We start from the raw sequence: 25,809 nt of genomic DNA, 5'->3' as shown, positions 1-25,809 counted from the left end.
CCCTGCAAGCTCTGCCTCCCAGGTTCACGCCATTCTCCTGCCTCAGCCTCCCAAGTAGCTGGGACTACAGGCGCCCACCACCACGCCCAGCTAATGTTTTGTATTTTTTGGAGAGATGGGGTTTCACCGTGTTGGCCAGGATGGTCTCGATCTCCTGACCTCATGATCCGCCCGCCTCGGCCTCCCAAAGTGCTGGGATTACAGGCGTGAGCCACCGCGCCCCGCCAGACAATACATTTTTTTATTGATCTAATGTAGTTTTTTTTTTTCAACGATCACAGAATCTTTGACAATCATTGTAACTACTAAAGACATGGATGATGGCTTTTTATACTTCCAATATAGGGACAACCTAACAGATGCTGAGAATGGCAACATTCAACTGCAAGCACAACGTGCATTTACCACCAGGCGACAAATATCCGAGGAAACAGAAAGTGTTGATAACCGAGAGTCTTCCGAGGTACAAGTAGTTTCCTAGTTCTCCTTGATAGACACGTTACAGCAATAAAGTATGTGTGACTCAAGCTTATTCTGTTCATTTTAGAACTGGGAAATTATAAGAGAAGATGAAGCCACCATGTATAGTAGCCAGGCCTTCCCATCACCTCCACCGTCAAGTAACTTGGATGTTCCAACTCATCTTGCAGAAGAATTGAATGCCAGACTCACCATTTTTGGAAATTCAGCCACAAGCCAGTCAGCATCCAGCTCAGTAAGACGCTCTTAGATTTTGTTATGGCTTCAGTAGTTTATATTATGCATATTATGCCATTCAACAACTAACTTTTATGTAAAATTTTGTCTTAAACACAATAATATGTAATAATATGTTAGGGATCTTGGGACTTTATAACATGGGCATTTTTCAAATATCCCCATCAATAGTATGGACCAGAGTCATGGCATCCAAATTTCCGTTATGTGAATACCCTCCAGTCAAAAATCACTAGGGACACATTTGTAATTGAACAACTTGGGTTTATTATTCATTTCAGCAAGGGAAAACACGCACCATTGGTGTTTTGGTAACAGAATGTTAGAAAAGACTTCAAGGATTTGGGCTCCCGTTAGGTGAATTTGAAGAGGGTTTTAGGAAGCAGGACTTTGCTCTATGTGAGATGCTGTTGGGAAGCAGGGATAATTCTGTAATTTTGCATCTCAAATCTTATCTGTAGTGAGGCTAAAGCTATGATTAGCAAAGTAGAACAGTCACTCACATTTGCCAGGATAGGGAAATGTTTGATATTTTGTGGCTTGGACAATGTGCATGTTTTGTCTATATTCAGCCACAATTACAGAGTGGTCTTGATTTTGTCTTGATCTTACCTATGAGTGCCAGGCCAGCTCCTGGATGTTAGGGACTGCTTTTCTCTCTCCCAGTTATGCTGAAGTTGGTTTTTTGTTTGTTTGTTTGTTTGTTTGTTTGTTTGTTTGTTTTGAGACATCTCACTCTGTCACCTAGACTGGAGTGCAGTGTTGCTATCCTGGCTCACTGCAAACTCCACCTCCCAGCTTCAAGCGATTCTCATGCCTCAGCCTCCTGAATAACTGGGATTACAGGCGCACACCACCGCACCCAACTAATTTTTGTATTTTTAGTAGAGATGGAGGAGTTTGACCCTCTTGGCCAGGCTGGTCTTGAACTCCTGGCCTCAAGTGATCCACCCGCCTCAGACTCCCAAAGTGCTGGGATTACAGGCATGAGCCACTGCTTCTGACCTGAAGTTTTAACATTATATCACAAATGTCAGCAACAGGTATATATGAATAAGAACTGATATACTTTGACTAAACAAGGAAATAGATGACATTTTCACTTCAGCCACTACTGTAAAAACTGTTGTCCATAGGGTTCAGAATAAAGTACTCCAGCATATGCTTCTGTGATGAGAACTTCATAGCTAGCTATCTAAACTCTATCATCAGGGGAAATTCAGTAGGAGACAAAGATTGTTCTCTGAGAGGATGCTATTTGTCATTTCCAGTTGAGGTTTACCTGCCTTTCATTTAGTTAGTAAATATTTACTGACAGCAAGTAAATATTTATTGAGAGCAAGGTACTATATGCTAGTTACTGAGGATACATCAGTAAATAAAATTAATAATATCTCATGCCTTCATGGGACTTATATTCTAGTGCAGAGGAAAGCAAACTACAACCAGTGGGGCAAATCGGCAGCTGCCTGTTATGAATAATCACCACTGGAATACAGCCACAATCATTTAGATATTGCCCATCTCTGCTTTCACACTACATCATCTGAATTAAGTAGTTACAGCAGCAACCATATGGCCCACAGTCAGTATTTACTGTCTGGACCTGAATAGGAAATGTGTGCTAACCTCTGCTCTAGCATCTTCTTCAAGAACCTTCACAGTAGATAGTTGTACGTGAATATGAATATCCACCAGTAAATCTGCCTGCCTGCCTCCTGCCCTTCCTTTCTTCCATTTGTTCTGTCTTCATTCATTTCATTTTTTCACAGGAGAGTAGGACAGGGCAGTCAAAGACCTAAAGAATAAACTACATTAGGCCGGGCACGGTGGCTCACGCCCATCATCCCAGCACTTTGGGAGGCTGAGGTGGACAGATAGCTTGAGGTCAGGAGTTGAAGACCAGCCTGGGCAATATGGCGAAACCTTGTCACTACCAAAAATACAAAAATTAGCTGGGTGTGGTGGTGCACACCTGTAATCCCAGCTACTCGGGAGGCTGAGGTAGAAGAATTGCTTGAACCCAGGAGGCAGAGGTTGCAGTGAGCCAAGATCGCACCATTGCACTCCAGCTTGGGTGACAGTGAAACTCCGTCTCAAGAAAAAAAAAGAATAAACTATATTGATTCACTGGTGATAAATCACATGCAATCCCATTCCCTTTCTTCCTGGTATTTTTTTTTTTTTACTTAAAGTAATACCTGGCAACCATATAGTGTGATACTATGCAGCCATTGAAGAGAACAAGGTGGGCTCAAGTGTATATGTTGGATGGAACAATCCCTAAGAGATGTTGATAAATGAAAAACAGCAAGGTACAGAACAGTGTGTTTGCTATGCCAGGATTTATGTAAATTACTTAAATGCAGAGCATAAATGTATGTATGATTTACTCAAGAACTAAACAGGAAACTAGTGACGTTGCTTGCCTCTGAAGAGAGGCAAAGAATGAACAGGATATATATTGTTTGTACCTTTTGGTTTTTTGAGATAGGATCTCACTCTGTCACCCAGGCTGGAGTGCAGTAGCATGATCATAGCTCACCGCAATCTCAAACTTCTGAGCTCAAGGGATTCTGCCACCTCAGCTTCTGGAGTAGCTGGTACTACAGGCATGTACCCCCACTAATTTTTAAAAACATTTTTTGTAGAGGCTGGGTATAGTATTGTTGCCCAGGCTTCTTTCGAATTTTATAACATGAATGATTGTTATCTATTTTTTAAAAATATTTTAAAAGTACTGTATGGTTACGGTTATAAATTGAGATTGTATTTAGGTATATAAAATAAAATTTAAGGCTGGGCATCGTGGCTCACACCTGTAATTCCAGCACTTTGAGAGGCCAAGGCGGGCAGATCACATGAGGTCAGGAGTTCGAGACCAGCCTGGCCAACATGGCGAAACCCCGTCTCTATTAAAAATATAAAAATTAGCCGGGTACGGTGGCACGTGTCTGTAATCCCAGCTACTCAGTAGGCTGAGGCAGGAGAATTGCTTGAACCTGGGAGGTGGAGGTTGCAGTGAGACAAGATCGCACCACTGCATTCCAGCCTGGGCGACAGAGCAAGACTCTGGCTCAAAAAAACAAATAAGTAAAATAAATAAATAAATAAATAAATAAATAATAAATAAATAAAAATTAAATCGTCCATCTTACCACTAGTGTATGCTCCCTCAGTTACTATTAGTGGTCAGACTAAAGAATAAATGATATTGATTTGCTGGTGATAAATCACATGCATACACATATGGAAACTTTTTCTGTATATTCATAAACATGCATGCATACACATATATTTGTAGATGATTTTTTAGCCTGAGATCATCTTAAACATACTTTTTGGTAACTTACTTTGTTCACTTGCTATCTCTTAGACATTGAACCATTTCATTATATATAGATGTACTCCTTTAAAAACCAACTAAAACAATCATTAAACTCTGGCATATTCCATTGTCCAGGGGGTAGATTGCAAAATGGGAAGTGGCAGAAGAAGTCAGGAAGAGGCAGGTCGTGGTGCTCAGGAAGCATTGTTTTCTGTGCTGTCATGGGCTTCAACTCCAGAATGACAGGACTGGCTGTGCACTGCAGGATGCTCTGAACCTGCAGCGTCTAAGGAAGTAAGACTTGCAATGAGGAAACCTATTAGGATATTGCTGTCATTGTCATTGAAGTGACAAAAGATGAAAACTTGAAGTTAAAACAACAATAAAACTAGTAACTAAAGTGGAGAGAGAGTGTATTTGAGAATAGTTTCTGTGAGACATTCAAGAGAAGGTGTCCAGGAGGCAGTCCGGCACCCGGGGCGTGGGAGCTGGATGGTGAAGGTGTCCACGTAGGGGGCTGAGAGCGACCACGTGCCTCAGCCTGCAGTCTCGACAGCTGCATCCTAGCCAGCCTTCTCTTCCCTGTCATACTTACCCTCACTACCTTAGCTGATGCTCAAAGACAAATCACACATCTCAAGGTATTCTCCTTCTGTTGTCTTGGTTTCTCACAAGAATCATTCCAGCAGAAGAGGCAGCTTACAAGCCTATACTTTTGAGGAACAACCTGCACTTCCTGTGGTGAGTTTTACCCTCTCCCATCAATCAATAAAAATATAAAACTCAGCAATCTCTTTTTATTTTTTATTTTTTGGAAGACTGAGTGTGAATGTTTGCCTTACAGGGAACTAATACAGCAGAGAATGTAGGCTCCAGGTGGTGATGTTCAGGGAAAGGCCTTAAAGACAAAACATGCAGAACTGTCTCTCCCATGTTAAAAGCAAAGTCTCTGCATGCTGGTGACTGTGGGTGGCATCTGGGCTTGTCGGTTGAAGCGCTGTGCTGGCTAGAGGTGCTCCGCTGCATGCAGCATACAATTCAGGATCACTGTGTCCAGTTGCCGATGCTCTGCGTAAGCACATGGCATCCAGCAGCCATGTCTGCCCTGTACCTGAAACATAGCCAGGGTTTCATCACTCAGGTGTGCACTGGCATTGACACACCCAGTGGCCAGGCTGGAGTTTATCAGTCCCTGGTCTGTTTCTTCCCTGCAGTATCACATCCACCAGTCTACTAAGGCCTTCTGCTTCCTGCTCAGTGCTGTCCCAGCCACAGCCTGGATGGCAGCTTGAACCTTAACCCTGCCTCCATCCTCTTCCTGACACAAGCCTCACTACTCTGAGTGTGTCTCTCTTTTCCAGATGCCCTACTTGTTTTTGAAACCAAAGTAAAACTCCCAGGCTCCCAGCCTCTTCAGCCTACCCTTCTCCTTATCCCCCAACAGAAGCCTCCTGCTGCCTTCGTTCCTGTCTATGCTTTTTCTTCCAAGCAGACTGTTGCCATGTCCTGGTTCTCTCCCGCTTCTGAGTCTGCGTGCATTCCATTTCCCCGCTTGGAATGGCTTTCTCATTTTCTTCCCCAGCCATGTGGAATTTGGAATGGCAGTCTAGATATGAGCTTTGAAAAATAGGGTATGTTCTAGCACAGCAATGCAGAGGTTTCAAAATCCTCAGCCCACGAGTGGTTTATCTGTCTGAATAACACCCTGCACTAAGAAGGGGACACAGATCTGTGCTGAGGAATGAGACGTCACCCACCTATGCATCCATTGCTCTGGTCAATATTGACCATCAACAAGAGGACAGATGCCATTGAAAGACAACCTTCGCCAGCCTTACTGTCACTCACTGTCATCTGTCCAGCCTCCTCCATTAGATCAGAGCCTGCTCGAGTCGAGTTCCTTGGTATTTTTTCCTCTGCACCTTGTAATGTCCTCTATACAATGAATATGTGGAAGTTCTCATTGACTGACAGACATTCACCCAAGACACAACTTTAGGTGCTTCAGATGAGCAGCAGAATCTTGAGATGATTTATATTTTATGTACCAGAAAAGTTGTTTCCATGCCTTTTTTTTCCCTCAATACATTGATTGGGTTTTTTTTTTTTTCTTTAAGAGCTTTCTTGGAGTGTAATTTACATACCATAAAATCCAGCCATGTTTGATCATACAATTAAAGAGTTTTTTTTTAATGTATACAGTTATGGAGACATCACTACAATCAAGTTTAAGAACCTTCTATCACCCCGAAAAGTTCCCTCAATCCCTATGCCTACTCTCAGTTGCAAGGAACCACTCATCTGCTCTCTGTTGCTACAGTTTCGCCTTTTCTAGAAATCTCATGTAAAGGGAGTCATAGGGTGTAAGCTTATGTGTCTGTTCTTTTTCACTGACCATGCTGTTTTTCACATAGATCCATGTTATTGCATGCCTCTATTAGTGCACGGTATTGCATTGTAGAGATATATCCACTACATTTATCTGTTCACCAGCTGACGGACATTTGTAGAACTGGGCAGCATTTAAATCCATCATTTTGTGATCTAACAGTTCATCACAACTGTCAGCAAAGTATGTAGGGCTCCTGTGTATCTAGTAAGCGGTGTCTTCAGTGTGGAGACTGGTGGTGATGGTTTTTATGTTGTAAGCCACCTTAAGGAGCCACACCAAACCAGGTCTAATGTAGTTCAAAATGACAACAGGAAGGCCAGATTTAGGACTCTTTTTTTTTTTTTTTTTTTTTTTTTTTGAGACAGAGTCTTGCTCTGTTGCCCAGGCTGGAGTGCAATGGCGGAATCTCAGCTCACTGCAACCTCCGCCTCCTGGGTTCAAGCGATCCTCCTGCCTCAGCCTCCCGAGTAGCTGGGACTGCAGGCATGCACCACCATGCCCAGCTAATTTTTGTGGGTTTTTTTGAGTCGGAGTTTTGCTCTGTTGCCCAGGCTAGAGTGCAATGGTGCGATCTCAGATCACTGTAACCCCTACCTCCCAGTTCAAGCAATTCTCCTGTCTCAGCCTCCTGAGTAGCTGGGATAGGTGCCCACCACCATGCCCAGTTAATTTTTTTTGTATTTTTAGTAGAGACGAGGTTTCACCATGTTGGCCAGGCTGGCCTCAACCTCCTGAACTCAGGTGATCCACCCACCTCAGCCCTTCAAAGTGCTGGGATTATAGGGGTGAGCCACTACACCCAGCCTGGATTTAGGACTATTTTAAGTAAGCCTGGAAATAACCAAACCTCTCTTTACTCATTTGTAACAAACTATGATAAATAGCATCTCCTAGCTTTTAGAGAAACAAGGCAGGAGTAACCCTTGATTCAGCAGATAAGCATGATTTCTGTTGTTAGATTACCTGGGTTCAAATCTCAGCTCCATTCCTTAGAAGCAATGTCGCTTAACAGGTTATTTCCATCACTCTCGGCCTTTTGGCTAAGATCAAGTGTAGTAACAAGTTACTTTCATATTATAAGCTTCTGTTTACTCACCAGTAAAATGAGCCAGTATTAGTAATTATCTCATTGAAATTTGGGTGGGAAATAAATGACATTATCCGTGTCAAACAGAGCGTGTGCTTGTTATTGTTGGGATGTTTTATTAGGATTGTTATCACTCATCATTATTGTTCTAGTGTTTTTTTTTTTCCCAAGTGAAATACCATACACTTTATTTTGCACATTTTAAAATATTTAAAATGTGGTTTACTTCACTAAAATGTATAATTTACCTATTTTTATTATAATACATGGTTTTAGTTCAAAATAAAATAAAATATGAATTGTTTTAAAGCAAGCAAGTAGTGAAGAAGGGATGTGGTGCTTTCAAAGGATTCTTTCTTATTAATATTTAATTTTTCTGGCCAGGCACAGTGGCTCATGCCTGTAACCTCAGCATTTTGGGAGGCCGAGGCAGGTAGATCACTTGAGGTCAGGAGTTCAGGACCAGCCTGGCCAATATGGTGAAACCCTGTTGTTCCTAAAAATACAAAAACTAGTGGCCGGGCGCGGTGGCTCAAGCCTGTAATCCCAGCACTTTGGGAGGCCGAGACGGGCAGGATCACGAGATCAGGAGATAGAGACCATCCTGGCTAACCCGGTGAAACCCCGTCTCTACTAAAAAATACAAAAAACTATCCGGGCGAGGTGGCAGGCGCCTGTAATCCCAGCTACTGGGGAGGCTGAGGCAGGAGAATGGCTTAAATCCAGGAGGCGGAGCTTGCAGTGAGCTGAGATCCGGCCACTGCACTCCAGCCTGAGCGACAGAGCAAGACTCCGTCTAAAAAAAAAAAAAAAAAAAACTAGCTGCATGTGTTGGCACATGCCTGTAATCCCAGCTACTCGGAAGGCTGAGGCATGAGAATAGCTTGAACCCAAGAGGCAGAGGTTGCAGTGAGCCAAGATTGCACCACTGCACTCCAGCCTGGGCAACAGAGCAAGACTCTGTTTCTCTCTCTCTCTCTCTCTCTCTCTCTCTCTCTCTCTCTCTCTCTCTCTCTCTCTCTCTATATATATATATATATATATATATATATATATATTTCTAGAAAAGGCAAAATTGTGGCAACAGAGAGCAGATGAGTGGTTGATTCAGGCTGAGAGTAGGGATAGGGACGGAGGGAACTTTTGGGGGTGATAGAAGGATTCTTAAACTTGATGTATTTAATTCTTCTGTTATGCTTCACTGTAGCTTTTGCCTACTTCATCTGGATTACCACCAGGTTGGGAAGAAAAACAAGATGAAAGAGGAAGATCATATTATGTAGATCACAATTCCAGAACGACTACTTGGACAAAGCCCACTGTACAGGTATCCTGCATTTTGTTCACTTGCTTTCTTACAGGATTTCAACTGTCACATCCCTATGTGAACTAGTACATCACTTTGTAGTATACGCTGGATACTTCTAGAATCTTCTTTTTTTTTTTTTTTTTTTGAGATGGAGTCTCGCTGTTGTCACCCAGGCTGGAGTGCAATGGCGCGATCTTGGCTCACTGCACCTCTGCCTCCTGGGTTCAAGCAATTCTCCTGCCTCAACGTCCCAAGTAGCTGGGACTACAGGCGCACACCACCACACCCAGCTAATTTTTGTATTTTTAGTAGAGATAGGGTTTCACTGTGTTGGCCAGACTGAGCTGAAACTCCTATCTCAGGTGATCCACCCACCTCGGCCTCCTAAAGTGCTGGGATTACAGGCATGAGCCACCGTGCCTGGCCGTAGCATCTTCTAATTATTTATTTTCTGACACTGATGTTAAGTGTCTACCATTCCCCATGAATCTCTAATATACACGAATTACCACTTGTTATTATATAAAGCAAGTTCAAATGAGAATAAGGAAAAAGCAAATGATCTAGTTTTGGGATATTTTTGTAATTTGAATAGTTAAGATCATTATTTTAACTAAAAGATAATCTTGGCAATTGGTATCTATTAAAGAAGTTTATGCTGGGCCGGGCAAGGTGGCTCATGCCTGTAAACCCAGCACTTTGGGAGGCCTAGGTGGGTGGATCACCTGAGGTTGGGAGTTCAAGATCAGCCTGACCAACATGGTGAAACCCCGTCTCTACTAAAAATACAAAAATTAGCCAGGTGTGGTGGGCGCATGCCTGTAATCCCAGCTACTCGGGAGCTGAGGCAGGAGAATCACTTGAACCCAGAAGGCAGAGGTTGCAGTAAGCCGAGATCGTGCCATTGTGCTCCAGCCTGGGCAACGAGAGCAAAACTTCATCTCAAAAAAAAAAAAAGTTTATGCTGATGACACCTCCCCTTGGCAATAGTGTCATCTATAATATTTCCTTGTAAGTGTTTAGCAAAATATTTAATTTCTCTTACCACCATGTCTCTTCTTGAGAAATTTTTTAACACTGAAAAGTGCAGAGAATAATATAGCAAATGCACATATTCTTTACACTCAGAATTACCATCATTAACAAGTTACCATATTAATTTCTAGACGTTTTATTTTTAAAAATAAAGTCTTATAGATTAAGCTAAATTCCTTTTAGCCAAGCTCTTGGTCCCATTCCCCAGGGGGAACCACCATCTTGAATTTCTTGTGTATTCTTTTAGCCTTTTACATAAAGAGCTTTAAAAATGTAAAATAAAATTAGCCAAGTGTGGTGGCGCATGCCTGTAATCCCAGCTACTTGGGAGGCTGAGGTCGGAGAATTGATCCAACCTGGGAGGCGGAGCTTGCAGTGAGCCGAGATTGCGCCCCTGTACTCCAGCCTGGGCAACAGAGCAAAACTCCGTCTCCAAAAAAGAAAGAAAAGAAAATGTAAAATATTGTTTATATGCCTGTGTTTCTAATTTTGCAACGAGAGAACACTCGTTTTATTTTACAGAATGAGGTGTTCCTCAATTAAGAAAAACCTTGCCCCATAAGTCTACACCTTTTTTTGCTTAACATTGTTTTAAAGCTCTGTCTATATTGTTATTTGTAGATCCAGTGTATTTCTCTTAACTACTAATATTCCGTCATGAATATATTACATTTCACTTATCCATTTCTGTGGTAGATATTTACCATTCATTTTGTCTGCCCAACATTTGAATCTACTTCTGTGTATGAGGAATTCCCCATCCTATGAATTTTGGGAAAACAAAGACGACCTCCTCCTATAGGCACCAGAGCTCCCCTTGCAGCTAGGGCTTGAGCTTGTGGACCTCGCTCCTTCAGTCAGATGCACCCACAGCAGACTGTTAACTACCATCTTACTGCTTGAGAATGAGTTGAGAAATTATAAATTACTGTAAAAATAAAGTTATACAAAATAATGTATTGGAAAAGTGTTATTAAATGTTATTAAATGTAATGCATTATTAAAATGTTGGGAAAATATTAATATGCCATAACTACATTTGAAAATGAGCCTCAAATATGTAGAGTCTCTTTAATGGAGGGTGTGTATTCTATTTGCAGGTTAGGTTACCTTTTTAACTGCATCTATTTGTGAGTTTTCTCTCTATAAAATATTACAGTATGATTTCATTAATATGCTAGGCCACAGTGGAGACGAGTCAGCTGACATCAAGCCAGAGTTCTGCGGGCCCTCAATTACAAGCCTCCACCAGTGATTCAAGCCAGCAGGCGACCCAGCCATCTGAAATTGAGCAAGGATTCCTTCCTAAAGGCTGGGAAGTCCGACATGCGCCAAATGGGAGGCCTTTCTTTATTGACCACAACACTAAAACCACCACCTGGGTAAGTTTGACACTCTTCCATTTAAATTTATAACAACAATAATCATCTCTTATGTATAGTTCCTTACAATCTTTAAGTGTGTATTTCTATAACCTGTGTTTCCTAATATTCATTGAAAGATATATTGAATTCTTAATAATATTATATGTATTCAAGAGAATGCTTATGCCTCTTTTTAATATTGTTTTGGATTACGGAGATATTCATGTTTCTTCCTATTTCCAGTTTTTAGCTCACTAGCCACAAATGCTTAGGAAGATATATAGGAATAACCCTTTGCTTTTATATGAGGCTTTATAGCTCCAAAGCACTTTTGAATCCATATCTCATTTAATATCAGAAAAACCTTGTGAGGCTAGGTAGAACAAGTATTTTTATTTTAAGATAAGGCTTAAAGTTGTTTAGTGCTTGGCTTACCACTAATAGAAAAATTACTTAAAGGCCGGGTACAGTGACTCATGCCTGTAATCCCAGCACTTTGGAAGTCTGAGGGGGGCAGATCACAAAGTCAGGAGATCAAGACCATCCTGGCTAACATGGTGAAACCTCGTTTCTACTAAAAATACAAAAAAATTAGTCAGGCATGGTGGTGAGTGCCTGTAGTCCCAGCTGCTTGGGAGACTGAGGCTGGAGAATGGCGTGAACCCAGGAGGTGGAGCTTGCAGTGAGCTGGGATCACGCCACTGCACTCCAGCCTGGGCAACAGAGCGAGACTCCATCTCAAAAAAATAAATAAATAAAAAGAAAAATTACTTAAAATTAGCAGCAGATGAATAGATTTTAATTAATTATTAAAAGACCAACATAGCTTAAATAATACTAAATTTATTTAATAAATTAATACTATTAAGATAATATATGTAAATTAAACGAAATAAATTGAATTTTGTTCTCTTTTTTAACATTCTGAATTGGCCTTTGATAACGTTTTTGGGCTTACCTTCCTGTTATTCAAAAATATTAATCAACCCTTGTACAGATAGCTGGCAAAATGCATGTTCTGGGGCTTAGAAATATCATGTGGTCCAGGGCCGGGCACGGTGGCTTACGCCTGTAATCCCAGCACTTTGGGAGGCCAAGGTGAGTGGACCACCTGAGGTCAGGAGTTCAAGACTAGCCTGGCCAACATGGTGAAACCCCATCTCTACTAAAAATACAAAAATTAGCCGGGCATGGTAGTGCATGTCTGTAATCCCAGCTACTCAGGAGACTGAGGCAGGAGAATCCCTGGAACCTGGGAGGCAGAGGTTGCAGTGAGCCGAGATGGTGCCATTGCATTCCAGCCTGGGTGACAAGAGTGAAACTCCGTCTCAAAAAAAATGAACGAAAGAAATATCATGTGGTCCAATTTAATGTCCCACTCTTTCACCAGTTTTTACATAGAGAAAAGCCGTATGTGACACATTTCCTAAAGAGTGGGGCAAAAGAGATTACCAGTTAGTGGTGATCCCTGAGAACTGCTCCTTATTCCTTTTGATATTATAGCCTGAGAGTGATAGATTTTAGAAGGAGAAAATATTATGTCACATATTTAGGAAATAAAGTATAAATTGACTTTTACAAGAGACTATTTTAAGTATCCATTGATGCTAGAAAACATGGTAACAGACTGACTTTCATTGTTTTAAAATTTGTGTGTGTGTTGTTCCTTATTTACTCTACCAATAAAGGAAGATCCAAGATTGAAAATTCCAGCCCATCTGAGAGGAAAGGCATCACTTGATACTTCCAGCGATCTAGGGCCTTTACCTGTAAGTGTATAGAAATGCTAACCCGTCTAACTTGGCTATCTCAAATATTTTGTATTTTTGGATATAGTAGTTCTTTATCAGCTATAATTAATATTATTATTAAAATGTAGGCTGGGTGCGGTGGCTCATGCCTGTAATCCCAGCACTTTGGGAGGCTGAGGCAGGTGGATCACGAGGTCAGGAGATCCAGACCATCCTGGCGAACATGGTGAAACCCCGTCTCTACTAAAAATACAAAAAATTAGCCAGACGTGGTGGCAGGTGCCTGTAGTCCCAGCTACTCGGGAGGCTGAGGCAGGAGAATGGCATGAACCCAGGAGGCGGAGCTTGCAGTGAGCCGAGATAGTGCCACTACACTCCAGCCTGGGTGAAAGATCGAGACTCTGTCTCAAAAAAATAAAAATAAAATAAAAAATTAAAAAAGGTTGATACCTTCTGAGAATGGAATGGAATATGCAAATTAAACTAACCATACAACCAGTGCTATTTTTCTATCCATTCATCTAAAACCCTATCCTAACATAATTGAAATACATTCTTCATTATAGCCAGGATGGGAAGAGAGAACTCACACAGATGGAAGAATCTTCTACATAAATCACAGTATGTGCAATGCAATTTTTCATTATGTTATTTTTTGTGATAAATTTTATGTGTGAGAAAGTACACCGTTTTTCTTTTTCTTCCTTTCAGATATAAAAAGAACACAATGGGAAGATCCTCGGTTGCAGAATGTAGCAATAACTGGACCAGTAAGTCTCTCTGTGCCGATGTGCTCTGATGGGACTGTCCTCTCACCTGTCTGTTCAAGAGCAGATACTCAAGGGCATAACCCTACAGGCACTGAGAGGAAAGCACATTGGCCATTCTCTCTCCTCTCCCCCATTTTCCATACTCCAAGTCTCAGTTATTTGAAAAGATTCTATAACGTCATTATCTTTATCCTATGCAATAGCAGTGGGAGACAGGTGAGCCAGACAGTCAGAATGCTAAGGCAGTGTGGGCTGCTGAGCTCAGGCTGGTGCCTCCCACTGTCTGAACAAGAATGTTGACAGTCCTCCACAAATCAGAGAGGAGCAGAGAGTGTATCCAGTTGAAGCAGCAGCACCCTATCCACTCCAGGGTCATTCTTAAATTTTTTAAAAGAAATCAGGCCAGGCTCACACCTGTAATCCCAGCACTTTGGGAGGCCAAGGCAGGTGGATCACCTAAGGTCAGGAGTTCAAGACCAGCCTGGCCAATATGGTGAAACCCTGTCTCTACTAAAAATGCAAAAAATATTAGTTAGGCATGGTAGCAGACACCTGTAGTCCCAGCTACGTGGGAGGCCAAGGCAGGAGAATCACCTGAACTCAGGAGGCGGAGGTTGCGGTGAGCCAAGATTGCACCACCACATTCCACCCTGGGTGACAGAGCGAGACTCCATCTCAAAAAAAAGAAAAAGAAAAAGAAATCGTTATAAATGCCCAGTATGTAAGACACATCCACACTTAAGTGTAAATATTACCGTGTATGATAACTGTAGTCAGATTGATAGGAAAATTATTACCCTTTTTTATAGCTGCTTTTTCCATTTTATTTAGATTTTGTTTTCTAATTCATAAAAATAAAACTGAAGATACCTTTTCTTTTTTTTTTTTTTTTTTTTTTTTGAGACGGAGTCTCGCTCTGTCGCCGGGGCTGGAATGCAGTGGCTGGTTCTCAGCTCACTGCAAGCTCCACCTCCCGGGTTTACGCCATTCTCCTGCCTCAGCCTCCGAGTAGCTGGGACTACAGGCGCCCGCCACCTCGCCCTGGCTAGTTTTTTTTTTTTTTTTTTTTTTTTTTTTTTGTAGAGACGGGGTTTCACGGTGTTAGCCAGGATGGTCTCGATCTCCTGACCTCGTGATCCACCCGTCTCGGCCTCCCAAAGTGCTGGGATTACAGGCTTGAGCCACCGCGCCCGGCCTACCTTTTCTTATTACTATTTACTCTCTCAACATGTAGTCCTTTAATGGCTCAGAAAGGCAATTCCTTGGAGTTCAAGGAAAAAGTACGCTTTTCACATTGCCCGTGTAATGGAGAAATCACTTTGAAAGTCTCTTTAGAAATGGAAATTTTTGTTTCTAGTAATTCTCTACCTGGAAGAAATTTCCTATTTCTGGCATGCTACATTTTAAGAATATTGCCTAATGAAAATTACAGCCATAGGAATTGCTGAATACAATTTTGTCTTAAACAGAGAAATTAAATATGTTAAAGTTTTGTATTTGTTTTTCTTCTAATTAAACTTTTCTTTCTAAATATTTTTCTTTTAATGCCCTTAACTTATGTTCGTAAAATACCCTGCCGGGAACTTTAAAAATTGTTCCAGAATAAAAACAACCTAAACTTCTTTATTTTTCCAAAATTCCCAACTAAAGGCAGTGCCCTACTCCAGGGATTACAAAAGAAAGTATGAGTTCTTCCGAAGAAAGCTGAAGAAGCAGGTTAGTGATGTTTGTGATAAAAAACGTGAGTCATCAATATATAGATGGAAAGTAATGGGAAATTTTTTTAAAGTAATAATTTGTTGTATATTTGTAACAACTTTGAACAGTTTTTCATAGAGAAAGGATGCTTATTTTTTGTGTAGCTGTGATAGATCACTACAGACCACTGATTATTTTATGTCTTTATTTTGTAAGATATTTTATAATATAGAAAAATGGCATTTAAAGTTTGCTTTCCAGAGCTCTAACCTGATGTATCCTTGTGGGGTTTATGGGGCTTGATCTTTGTAGAACCTGAGCAAGAGTGGCTGAGGAAATTATCTTCTGGCCTAGTCTTTGACTCTGTTGGAGGAGTCTGGATTTTTTTATGACTTTGTTGTTTTCCAGCAGTGGTCATTCATTCTCTACAACTTCAAATGTAATGTCTCTGCATAATTTAAAAATACAATCATGAGTGCTCTTGTGACTTGTCTCCGTATGGTTATCAGTTATGTTCACTACACTTTTTCCCATCGCCACAAATGCAGTATGTTTGGAACTAAACTCATCGTCTGGCCATCTATTTCATTTCTATTGGTGTCTTACTAGTTTTAATGCCTCTCTTACTTGCTCATCCTGTCCTCCTTTGCCTGCAGTTTAGGAATACTACCACTAGGTGGCCATATTGGGTTATACTTTCTTGCATTCTAAGCCAGAAGCTGGCTTTCACAAAGATTCAAGATGGTGGGTCGGCTACCTCAGATTTTCACCCAGATTTTTAACAAAAATGAAACATGATAGTTTTTTTAGTGTAAACATTTTATGCCCTAATAAAATCCTTAAATATCATCAACTTTCTAAACTCATTTTTAAGGATAATTTTGTGGGCCAGGCGGCGTGGATCACACCTGTAATCCCAGTGCTTTGGGAGTTCAAGGCTGGTGAATCACTTGAGGTCAGGAGTTCGAGACCAGCCTGGCCAACATGGTGAAACCCCCGTCTCTACTAAAAATACAAAAATTAGCTAGGTGTGATGTCACACGCCTGTAATCCTGGCTACTCGGGAGGCTGAGGCAGGAGAACCACTTGAACCCGGGAGGCAGAGGTTGCAGTGAGCTGAGATCACTTCACTGCACGCCAACCTGGGCAACAGAGTGAGACCCTGTCTCAAAGAAAAAGAAAAAAGAAAGATAACATTGTGTCAAAATTTCCCTGGAAATTTGTTTTCTACTTCTAGATTTTGGGATTTTAAATGTTTGCTGATTCATTGTTCTGGTTAATATTTTCATTCTTTTTTTTTTTTTTTTGAGATGGAGTCTCGCTCTGTCACCCGGGCTGGAGTGCAGTGGCCAGATCTCAGCTCACTGCAAGCTCCGCCTCCCGGGTTTATGCCATTCTCCTGCCTCAGCCTCCGAGTAGCTGGGACTACAGGCGCCCGCCACCTCGCCCGGCTAGTTTTTTTTTTTTTTTTTTAGTAGAGACGGGGTTTCACAGTGTTAGCCAGGATGGTCTCGATCTCCTGACCTCGTGATCCACCCGTCTCGGCCTCCCAAAGTGCTGGGATTACAGGCTTGAGCCACCGCGCCCGGCCAATATTTTCATTCTTAATGAGAATATGCTGGAGGAATAGAAACACTAGCTTCTCCATTTGCCACTCTAAGTGGTTGGAACATGTTGTAGTATCTAATTGTTAATGTCTTCCAGGCAGCAGGAGATGGGAGGCAATGCCATTACAGGCCACAAAATACAAAAAAAAAAAAGAGAGAAAAGCAATTATATTTGTTGATCTCTGACTGCATACCAGGCATTCTTCTTAGAAGTTTACATATGTTATTCATTTAATGTCTACAATAACTCTGTAAGGAAGGGACTACTATTACATTTCACAGATGAGGAAACTGAGGCACAGAGAGAATAGGTAATGTGATCAAGTCCCATGGTTATTAAGTAGAAAAGCTAAGTGGTCTAGCTCCATATCCCATGTTCCTAAGCAACATGACATATCAATTGGTGACTAAGAGAATTAAGAGAGAAATTAATTATTTGTATGGAAATTACCCAGAATGCAACAAAGGTAAGTAAAGGAATAAACATATAAAAGAAAGGTTAAAAGACATGAAGTCAGCCAGGCGTAGTGGCTCACACCTGTAATCCCAGCACTTTGGGAGGCCAAGGCGGGCGGATCACAAGGTCAGGAGATTGAGACCATTCTGGCTAACACAGTGGAACCCTGTCTCTACTAAAAATACAAAAAATTAGCCGGGCGAGGTGGTGGGCGCCTGTAGTCCAAGCTACTCGGGAGGCTGAGACAGGAGAATGGTGTGAACCCAGAAGGCGGAGCTTGCAGTGAGCTGAGATCATGCCACTGCACTCCAGCCTGGGAGACAGAATGAGACTTCGTCTCAAAAAATAATAGTAATAAATAAAATAAAATAAAAGTCATTTATGACATGAAGTCATTTCAGAAGGAGGGGACCAAGATCATAAGGAGGAGAAGGATAAGAATATGAATTCTCACATTAATAAAAAGGCCCAAGCAGTATTTTAAAAATAAAATCTGTATCTAGACACATCATAGCAAAAGAGCAGAACACTTAGAATGTAAGAACGTGTAGCACCCAAACAGAAAGAATATTAAAAACACCAGGTGCAGTGACTCATGCCCGTAATCCCAGCACTTTGGGAGGCTGAGGCAGGAGGATTACTTGAGCTCAGGAGTTCAAAGCTGCACTGAGCTATAATCATGCCACTGCACTCCAGCCTGGATGACAGAGCAGTACTCTGTCTCAAAAAAAAAAAAAAATTAAAAACCGGTGCTTGAAAGCCATGCACTGTCTTTAACCTTTTCCTCTTCCTTATCATCAACATCTTGTAGTTAGGAATAATGATGGCTAATAATTACCATATGCCAGATACTGTGTAAGCATTTTTAATGCATTATTCCATTAAGTCTTGAAACAACTCCATGTGGATAGCTATCATTATTATTATCCCTATTTTATAGATGAGGAAATTAATCCTTAGAAAAGACATATAACCTGTCCAAAGTCTCACTCCTAATGAATGGTGGAGTCAAGATTTGAACACAGGGCCAGATTTCAGAATGCATGCACTTGTCTACTTCTCAGTTCAAACACTCAAGTTTCTCCTGTAACCCTCTCTTCTTCCACTACCATTGCTCCTTCACAGGTCCCTCTATCTTCTCTCACTGAGCTATTCCAGGGATCTTTAACTGACCAGTGTGCCTCTTGTGTCTCCTCCTTAAAACCACCCTTTACACCCTGTCCCTCAGCTTCTGAGAACCCAGCAATCTGACCATGTGGCTTTCCTACTCAGAAACTCTCTTCTCATCTGCATTCACACTGTCCACCCTCTGCCCCCAGACTGTTTTTTCACATTTTTTCACTATAATCCCTGCTTTCTTTCCCTTCCTCTCCCTTCTCCTTCTGTACCCTGTAGGTATTACATGTATCAGACCCCTCATGTATGCTGTTCCTCCATCCTTCCCTCCCTTTCTCTCTGTCTAAAGACTTCTTCTCAAAGCTTTCTTGATTGCCTCATTTGAAGTCAATAGCTCAGTCTTTTATGCCCTGCAGAACATTGCTTCCATCTCTTATCATCAGCAATTGTCCTCCTATTTTAAGTCTCAGAATTAGCAGCATTTACACTTGTTTTTCACATATGCACCAGATGAGAAACTCCTTGAGGAAGCAATGACATCTTACCCTGTAGTTTTATTCCCTTTATTCCCCATCATTGGCCCTACTACAATACCACCTGGCCTAGAGTAGGCCTTTGATAAATGCTTACCTGCACCAGCTCCCTAGCATCCAGGCTAAAGTTGCTTTTCTGCAAGCTTACCATTTTTTTAATGACATAAGCAGTGTAAGAAACTGTTCATATCATGCTTATATTGCTTATATCAACTGCTTACGTTATTATGTTTCTATAGGGCTTTCCATTTTCCCTAAATAAATTGAGAATGAAACTGATTTTTTTTTTCCTTAGAGCTAACCTTCTTTTTTGGAGGTGACAGAATGTTGATGGCGTGTTTTCTCTTACTGGTTTCCCCTGGAAATTTGCCCACGAAGTACTGAGGAATAAAATATTTAGATATATCTTTTGTAAAATGTACAAAAAGGTCTGCCTAAAGCATAGTTGTATACATTTGTTAGATAAGCCAAAAATGTACAAAAGATTAGTAGCTCCATTAATTAAGAGCACAGACTCAGGAGCTAAGACTTTCTTAAGTTGTCTTCTTCAGTTTTATATGTAAAATGAAGACAATAAGAGTAGCTTTTGCATAGTGTTGTTATAAAGTTAAATGAGTTAACCTACCATTCCAGGGGACCCATGCCTGGCTGTATTAGTCCGTTTTCACGCTGCTGATAAAGACATACCCAAGACCAGGCAATTTACAAAAGAAAGAGGTTTATTGGACCTACAGTTCCACATGGCCAGGGAGGCCTCACAATCATGGCAGAAGGCAAGGAGGAGCAAGTCACATCTTACGTGGATGGCAGCAGGCAAAGAGAGAGCTTGTGCATAGAAACCATTAGATTTCATGAGACCCGTTCACTATCACGAGAACAGTGCGAGAAAGACCCGCCCCCATAATTCAATCACCTCCCCCCCGGGTTCTTCCCAGGACACATGGGAATTGTGGGAGTTACAATTCAAGATGAGATTTGGGTAGGATCACAGCCAAAACATATCACTGGCACAGTCTGTATATGTCACCATCTGTTAATGAGTGAAGGAAGATAGACTCCAGGGAGGAAAGCAGAGGTAGGAAAAACCCTGAACAGACAGGCAGGCAACAGCTAGCAGGCAGTGGCTATCCTACAGGTCATAGAACGGTGTTCACTGGAACTTAATATGAAAAGGACTATTAATGAAATGCCTTCATGGGGGCATTACCATAACCATCAATAGCTTCTTTAGGCTGGGTGCCATCGCTCATGCCTGTAATCTCAGCACTTTGGGAGGCCAAAGCAGGAGGATTGCTTGAACTTAGGAGTATGAGACCAGCCTGGGCAAGATGGCAAGACCTCAAAAACTTAAAAAATTAGCCAGGCATGATGGCACGCGCCTATGGTCCAGTTACTTAGGAAGCAGAGGCAAGAGGATCACTTGAGCCCATGAGGTCAAGGCTGCAGTAAGCCATGTTCACGCCACTGCACTCCAGCCTGGATTACAGAGCTGTCTCCAAAAAACAAAAAGCTTCCTCAGATATAAAGAAGTCTATATTGCTAGGTAATTAGAGAAAATGCAGGAACTCTCATACCGTAGAGGAAACCAAGACAATATACCTAGTTGTGTTTTCCCTGAGTATATTACATAAGGAAAAAGAGACGTGGACACAGGGTGTAGAGGGAATGTTGTAACTTTATGAGAGATAGGTTTGTGATTATGTTGAACTGATTTAAACAGTTAGTCTCTCCTCTGGATTTTCAGAATGACATTCCAAACAAATTTGAAATGAAACTTCGCCGAGCAACTGTTCTTGAGGACTCTTACCGGAGAATTATGGGTGTCAAGAGGGCAGACTTCCTCAAGGCTCGACTGTGGATTGAGTTTGATGGTGAAAAGGGATTGGATTATGGAGGAGTCGCCAGAGAATGGTTCTTTCTGATCTCAAAGGAAATGTTTAACCCTTATTATGGGTTGTTTGAATATTCTGCTACGTAAGTACCTTTACAATGATTATAGGCAGAAAAAGAAAAATCACTGCTTTAAAAGTAAGAGTCAAATGATACAAGGAAAATATATGTCATGCCAGAAAAGGGCAATTTTAACTAATGTTGCTTCAGAAGTGACTTTTTTAAAAGTTATGGTGAAATACACATTACATAAAATTTACCGTTTTAGGCCAGATGCGGTGGCTCACGCCTGTAATCCCAGCACTTTGGGAGGCCACGGCGGGCAGATCACGAGGTCAGGAGACCAAGACCATCCTGGCTAACACAGTGAAACCCCATCTCTACTACAAATACAAAAAAAAAATTAGCCGGGCGTGGTGGCGGGCACCTGTAGTCCCATCTATTTGGGAGGCTGAGGCAGGAGAATGGCATGAACCTGGGAGGCAGAGCTTGCAGTGAGCCGAGATTGCATCACTGCACTCCAGCCTGGGTGACAGTGCGAGACTCCGTCTCAAAAAAAGAAAAAATTAGTGTTTTAACCATTTTAAATACACAATTTAGAATCATTACATACATTCACGTTGTTGTGCTGCCATCACCACCATCCAACTCTAGAACTTTTTCATCTTCCCAAAATGAAACTCCGTACCCAGTAAGCACTTGCTCCGCATTCCCTGGCAGCCACTATTCTGCTTTCTGTCCCTGTAAATTTGACTCCTCTGGGTACCTCACATAAGTGGAATCATTCAATATTTGTCTTTTTGTGACCAGCTCATTTTACTTGGCATGATGTCTTCAGGGTTCATCTATGTTGTAGCATGTATCAGAATGTCCTTCCTTTTTAAGGCTGAATAATATCCCATTATTTTTGCATATAATGCTTTGTTTAGGCCAGGCGCGGTGGCTCACACCTGTAATCCCAGCACTTTGGCAGGCCGAGGCAGGTGGATCACAAGGCCAGGAGTTCAAGACAAGCCTGGCCAACATAGTGAAACCCTGTCTCTACTAAAAATACAAAAATTAACCAGGCATGGTGGAAGGCACCTCTAATCCCAGCTACCTGGGAGGCTGAGACAGGAGAATCACTTGAACCTGGGAGGCAGAGGTTGCGGTGAGCTGAGACTGTGTCATTGCACTCCAGCCTGGGGAACAGAGCAAGACTCCATCTCGAAAACAAACAAACAAACAAGACTTTGTTTATGCATTCATCTGCCAAAGGACATTTGGGTTATTTCCACTTTTTGACAGAAATTACTATTTTTAAAACCATTAAATTCAGTGGAGGAATGTGGTTCTAACAGTAGTAAACAACTCTTAAAAGAGGAAGATTATTTATAATTATTTGTCATATTAAAGTTTTTCAAATGAAGTATTTAAATGGGGTTGTCTTTACAGGGACAATTACACCCTACAGATAAATCCAAACTCTGGATTGTGTAACGAAGATCACCTCTCTTACTTCAAGTTTATTGGTCGGGTAGCTGGAATGGCAGTTTATCATGGCAAACTGTTGGATGGTTAGTGTTAAGTATAAACTTTTACAATGTAATTACCTGTTCTTTTTCACTTGGTAATCATCCTAAATGTATTTGGTTTTTTGCAAGGTTTTTTCATCCGCCCATTTTACAAGATGATGCTTCACAAACCAATAACCCTTCATGATATGGAATCTGTGGTATGTCTTTTTCACTTGTAGTTTAGACAAAGTATAATTTAATGAACAACTTGAACATTTTGAGGAATTTGCTTTTAATGACACGGAAATTAATATATTATCATGTTTCAAAATACAAATGAACTTTTTCCTCAACATTTTATTATGAAAATTTTCTAACATTTAATAAAGATGGAAGAATTTTACACTGTACACTTGTATATCCACTACTAACAATTGGTTTTTTCTCAATTTACTGTATCACATACCTATCTGTCTATGCATCAGCCTATCTTAGTTTCTTCATGCATTTCAGAGTAAGTTATAGATAACAGTAAACATCCCACTAAATACTTAAATAGGTTGTACAAGTTATGTGTCTTTGGAATCAGTATTTGCATTACGATCTTTTATGATGAATATTGTGTGTGTGAGTGTGTGTATATATATATATATATATATTTTTTTTTTTTTTTTTTTTTTTTTGAGACAGAGTCTCGCTCTGTTGCCAAGCTGGAGTGCAGTGGCGTGATCTCGGCTCACTGCAACCTCCGCTTCCCAGGTTCAAGCAATTCTCTGCCTCAGCCTCCCGAGTAGCTGGGACTACAGGTGCGTGCCACCACGCCCAGCTAATTTTTGTATTTTTAGTAGAGATGGGGTTTTACCGTGTTCGCCAGGATGGTCTCCATCTTTTGACCCCATGATCCACCCGCCTTGGCCTCCCAAAGTGCTGGGATTACAGGCGTGAGCCACTGCGCCCAACCAAATGGTTGTATATTTTTTAAATGGCAGTCGAAAGGCAAAGCATTATGGTTAGGCTCCTAGAAAAAAACAGAAGCCCAAGGATTAAACCCGTGACTGTAGCCACGTTGTTTCCTGTGCTGCTGAATAGCCTCACACAATGTGTGTACACATGAATTCTAGGACATCTTCCTTAGTACCAAGTTCATTTTTTATTTTCTTATTACATATTAACAGCACAAACAGTGTGCTTCTTTATAAATCCTAAGATTGCACAGTTATTTGAGTTGGTTCATTGAGCCTCTATATTTATTTAGAGATTTTTCTTTAACTTGTTTATTTTTCTATAAACAATGGCCTCCTCATAGCTACTTAAACATTTCACATACAGTGCCGGACACAGGGGTGCGCAACTGTAATCCCAGCACTTTGGGAGGCTGAGGTGTGTGGAACTTGAAGTCAAGAGTTTGAGACCGGCCTGGCCAACATGGTGATACCCTGTCTCTACAAAAAATACAAAAATTAGCCAGGCGTGGTGGTGCATGCCTGTAGTCCCAGCTACTCAGGAGGCTGAAGTAGGAGAATCACTTGAGCCAAGGAGGTCAAAGCTGCAGTGAGTCACGATCGCCCCACTGCACTCCAACCTGAGGGACAGAGCAAGACCCTGTCTCAAAAAAAAAAAAAAAAAATTTAAATTAAAAAATAAAAATAAAACATTATAGTCACGTAGCCATATGAGGAATGTGCTAAGTGCTCCTGGATATCCAAAGCCAAAAGTTAGGTTTTATCTGAAAACTTCTGTATTCATTCCTTTAACTGGATAATACAATCTGTACCTCCACTGCTTCCACATAAACATAGATTCTGAACTTTTAAGTAGGCACCACTTGATTGATTGATTGATTGATTGGTGCATTTTTACTCTTGCCCTTACCTGTCATCCATCTCTTTTTGTAATACACACACACACACATACATTTTTGTTTATGTGTGTAAGTAAAGGATGTCCGTCTGACCTCTCATCTTTTACCCAATTACTCAGACCCTCTACATACTGTTTTTTTGCAATTTCAGGTGTGTTATATATACAAATTTTAATACGTAATTTTTCCCATCTAGGATAGTGAATATTACAATTCCCTAAGATGGATTCTTGAAAATGACCCAACAGAATTGGACCTCAGATTTATCATAGATGAAGAACTTTTCGGACAGGTTTGTGAATTTTGATCAGTTAAAATGGCACATAAATTGTGAAACAAATGTTTAGATGTTAATACGTACACTGAATACATTCCTAGGCTCTATTTGTACATTTATTTTCCAGTAACAAAAACTGTCTCTCAGCAAGAATTTGTGCTTTCTTTAACATTTGACTCATTCCATATTTATTTTAGTAAAACTAATATTTTAAGTTTGTTTGTTTTTTTTTTAATTATACTTTAAGTTCTAGGGTACATGTGCATAACGTGCAGGTTTGTTACATATGTATACTTGTGCCATCTTGGTGTGCTGCACCCATCAACTCGTCAGCACCCATCAGTTCATCATTTATATCAGGTATAACTCCCAATGCAATCCTTCCCCCCTCCCCCCTCCCCATGATAGGCCCCGGTGTGTGATGTTCTCCTTCCCGAGTCCAAGTGATCTCATTGTTCAGTTCCCACCTATGAGTGAGAACATGCGGTGTTTGGTTTTCTATTCTTGTGATAGTTTGCTAAGAATGATGGTTTCCAGCTGCATCCATGTCCCTACAAAGGACACAAACTCATCCTTTTTTATGGCTGCATAGTATTCCATGGTGTATATGTGCCACATTTTCTTAATCCAGTCTGTCACAGATGGACATTTGGGTTGATTCCAAGTCTTTGCTATTGTGAATAGTGCCGCAATAAACATACGTGTGCATGTGTCTTTATAGCAGCATGATTTATAATCCTTTGGGTATATACCCAGTAGTGGGATGGCTGGGTCATATGGTACATCTAGTTCTAGATGCTTGAGGAATTGTCATACTGTTTTCCATAATGGTTGAACTAGTTTACAATCCCACCAACAGTGTAAAAGTGTTCCTATTTCTCCACATCCTCTCCAACACCTGTTGTTTCCTGACTTTTTAATGATTGCCATTCTAACTGGTGTGAGATGGTATCTCATTGTGGTTTTGATTTGCATTTCTCTGATGGCGAGTGATGATGAACATTTTTTCATGTGTCTGTTGGCTGTATGAATGTCTTCTTTTGAGAAATGTCTGTTCATATCCCTTGCCCACTTTTTGATGGGGTTGTTTGTTTTCTTCTTGTATATTCGTTTGAGTTCTT

General features: G+C 41.0%; 1 protein-coding gene across 2 annotated transcripts in view; it reads left to right on the top strand.

Annotated features, from left to right (window-relative positions):
* Positions 1–25,809, top strand: part of NEDD4 (NEDD4 E3 ubiquitin protein ligase) — a 173,615-nt gene that overhangs the window by 131,057 nt on the left and 16,749 nt on the right. For both annotated transcript variants that reach the window (XM_030931102.1, XM_030931101.1), the window contains 13 exons: positions 346–463; positions 548–715; positions 4,721–4,786; positions 8,732–8,851; positions 11,050–11,250; positions 12,921–13,001; positions 13,550–13,604; positions 13,695–13,753; positions 15,404–15,469; positions 20,909–21,138; positions 22,489–22,610; positions 22,698–22,768; positions 24,608–24,703. In XM_030931102.1, the coding sequence (XP_030786962.1) occupies positions 346–463; positions 548–715; positions 4,721–4,786; positions 8,732–8,851; positions 11,050–11,250; positions 12,921–13,001; positions 13,550–13,604; positions 13,695–13,753; positions 15,404–15,469; positions 20,909–21,138; positions 22,489–22,610; positions 22,698–22,768; positions 24,608–24,703 (1,453 nt within the window). The remainder of the gene's footprint in view (positions 1–345; positions 464–547; positions 716–4,720; positions 4,787–8,731; positions 8,852–11,049; positions 11,251–12,920; positions 13,002–13,549; positions 13,605–13,694; positions 13,754–15,403; positions 15,470–20,908; positions 21,139–22,488; positions 22,611–22,697; positions 22,769–24,607; positions 24,704–25,809) is intronic.

Source organism: Rhinopithecus roxellana, chromosome 5 (assembly GCF_007565055.1).
Source record: "Rhinopithecus roxellana isolate Shanxi Qingling chromosome 5, ASM756505v1, whole genome shotgun sequence".
Taxonomy (NCBI): domain Eukaryota; kingdom Metazoa; phylum Chordata; class Mammalia; order Primates; family Cercopithecidae; genus Rhinopithecus; species Rhinopithecus roxellana.
Note: the sequence above shows the minus strand (reverse complement) of the source record. Positions and strands in the feature narration are given on the sequence as shown.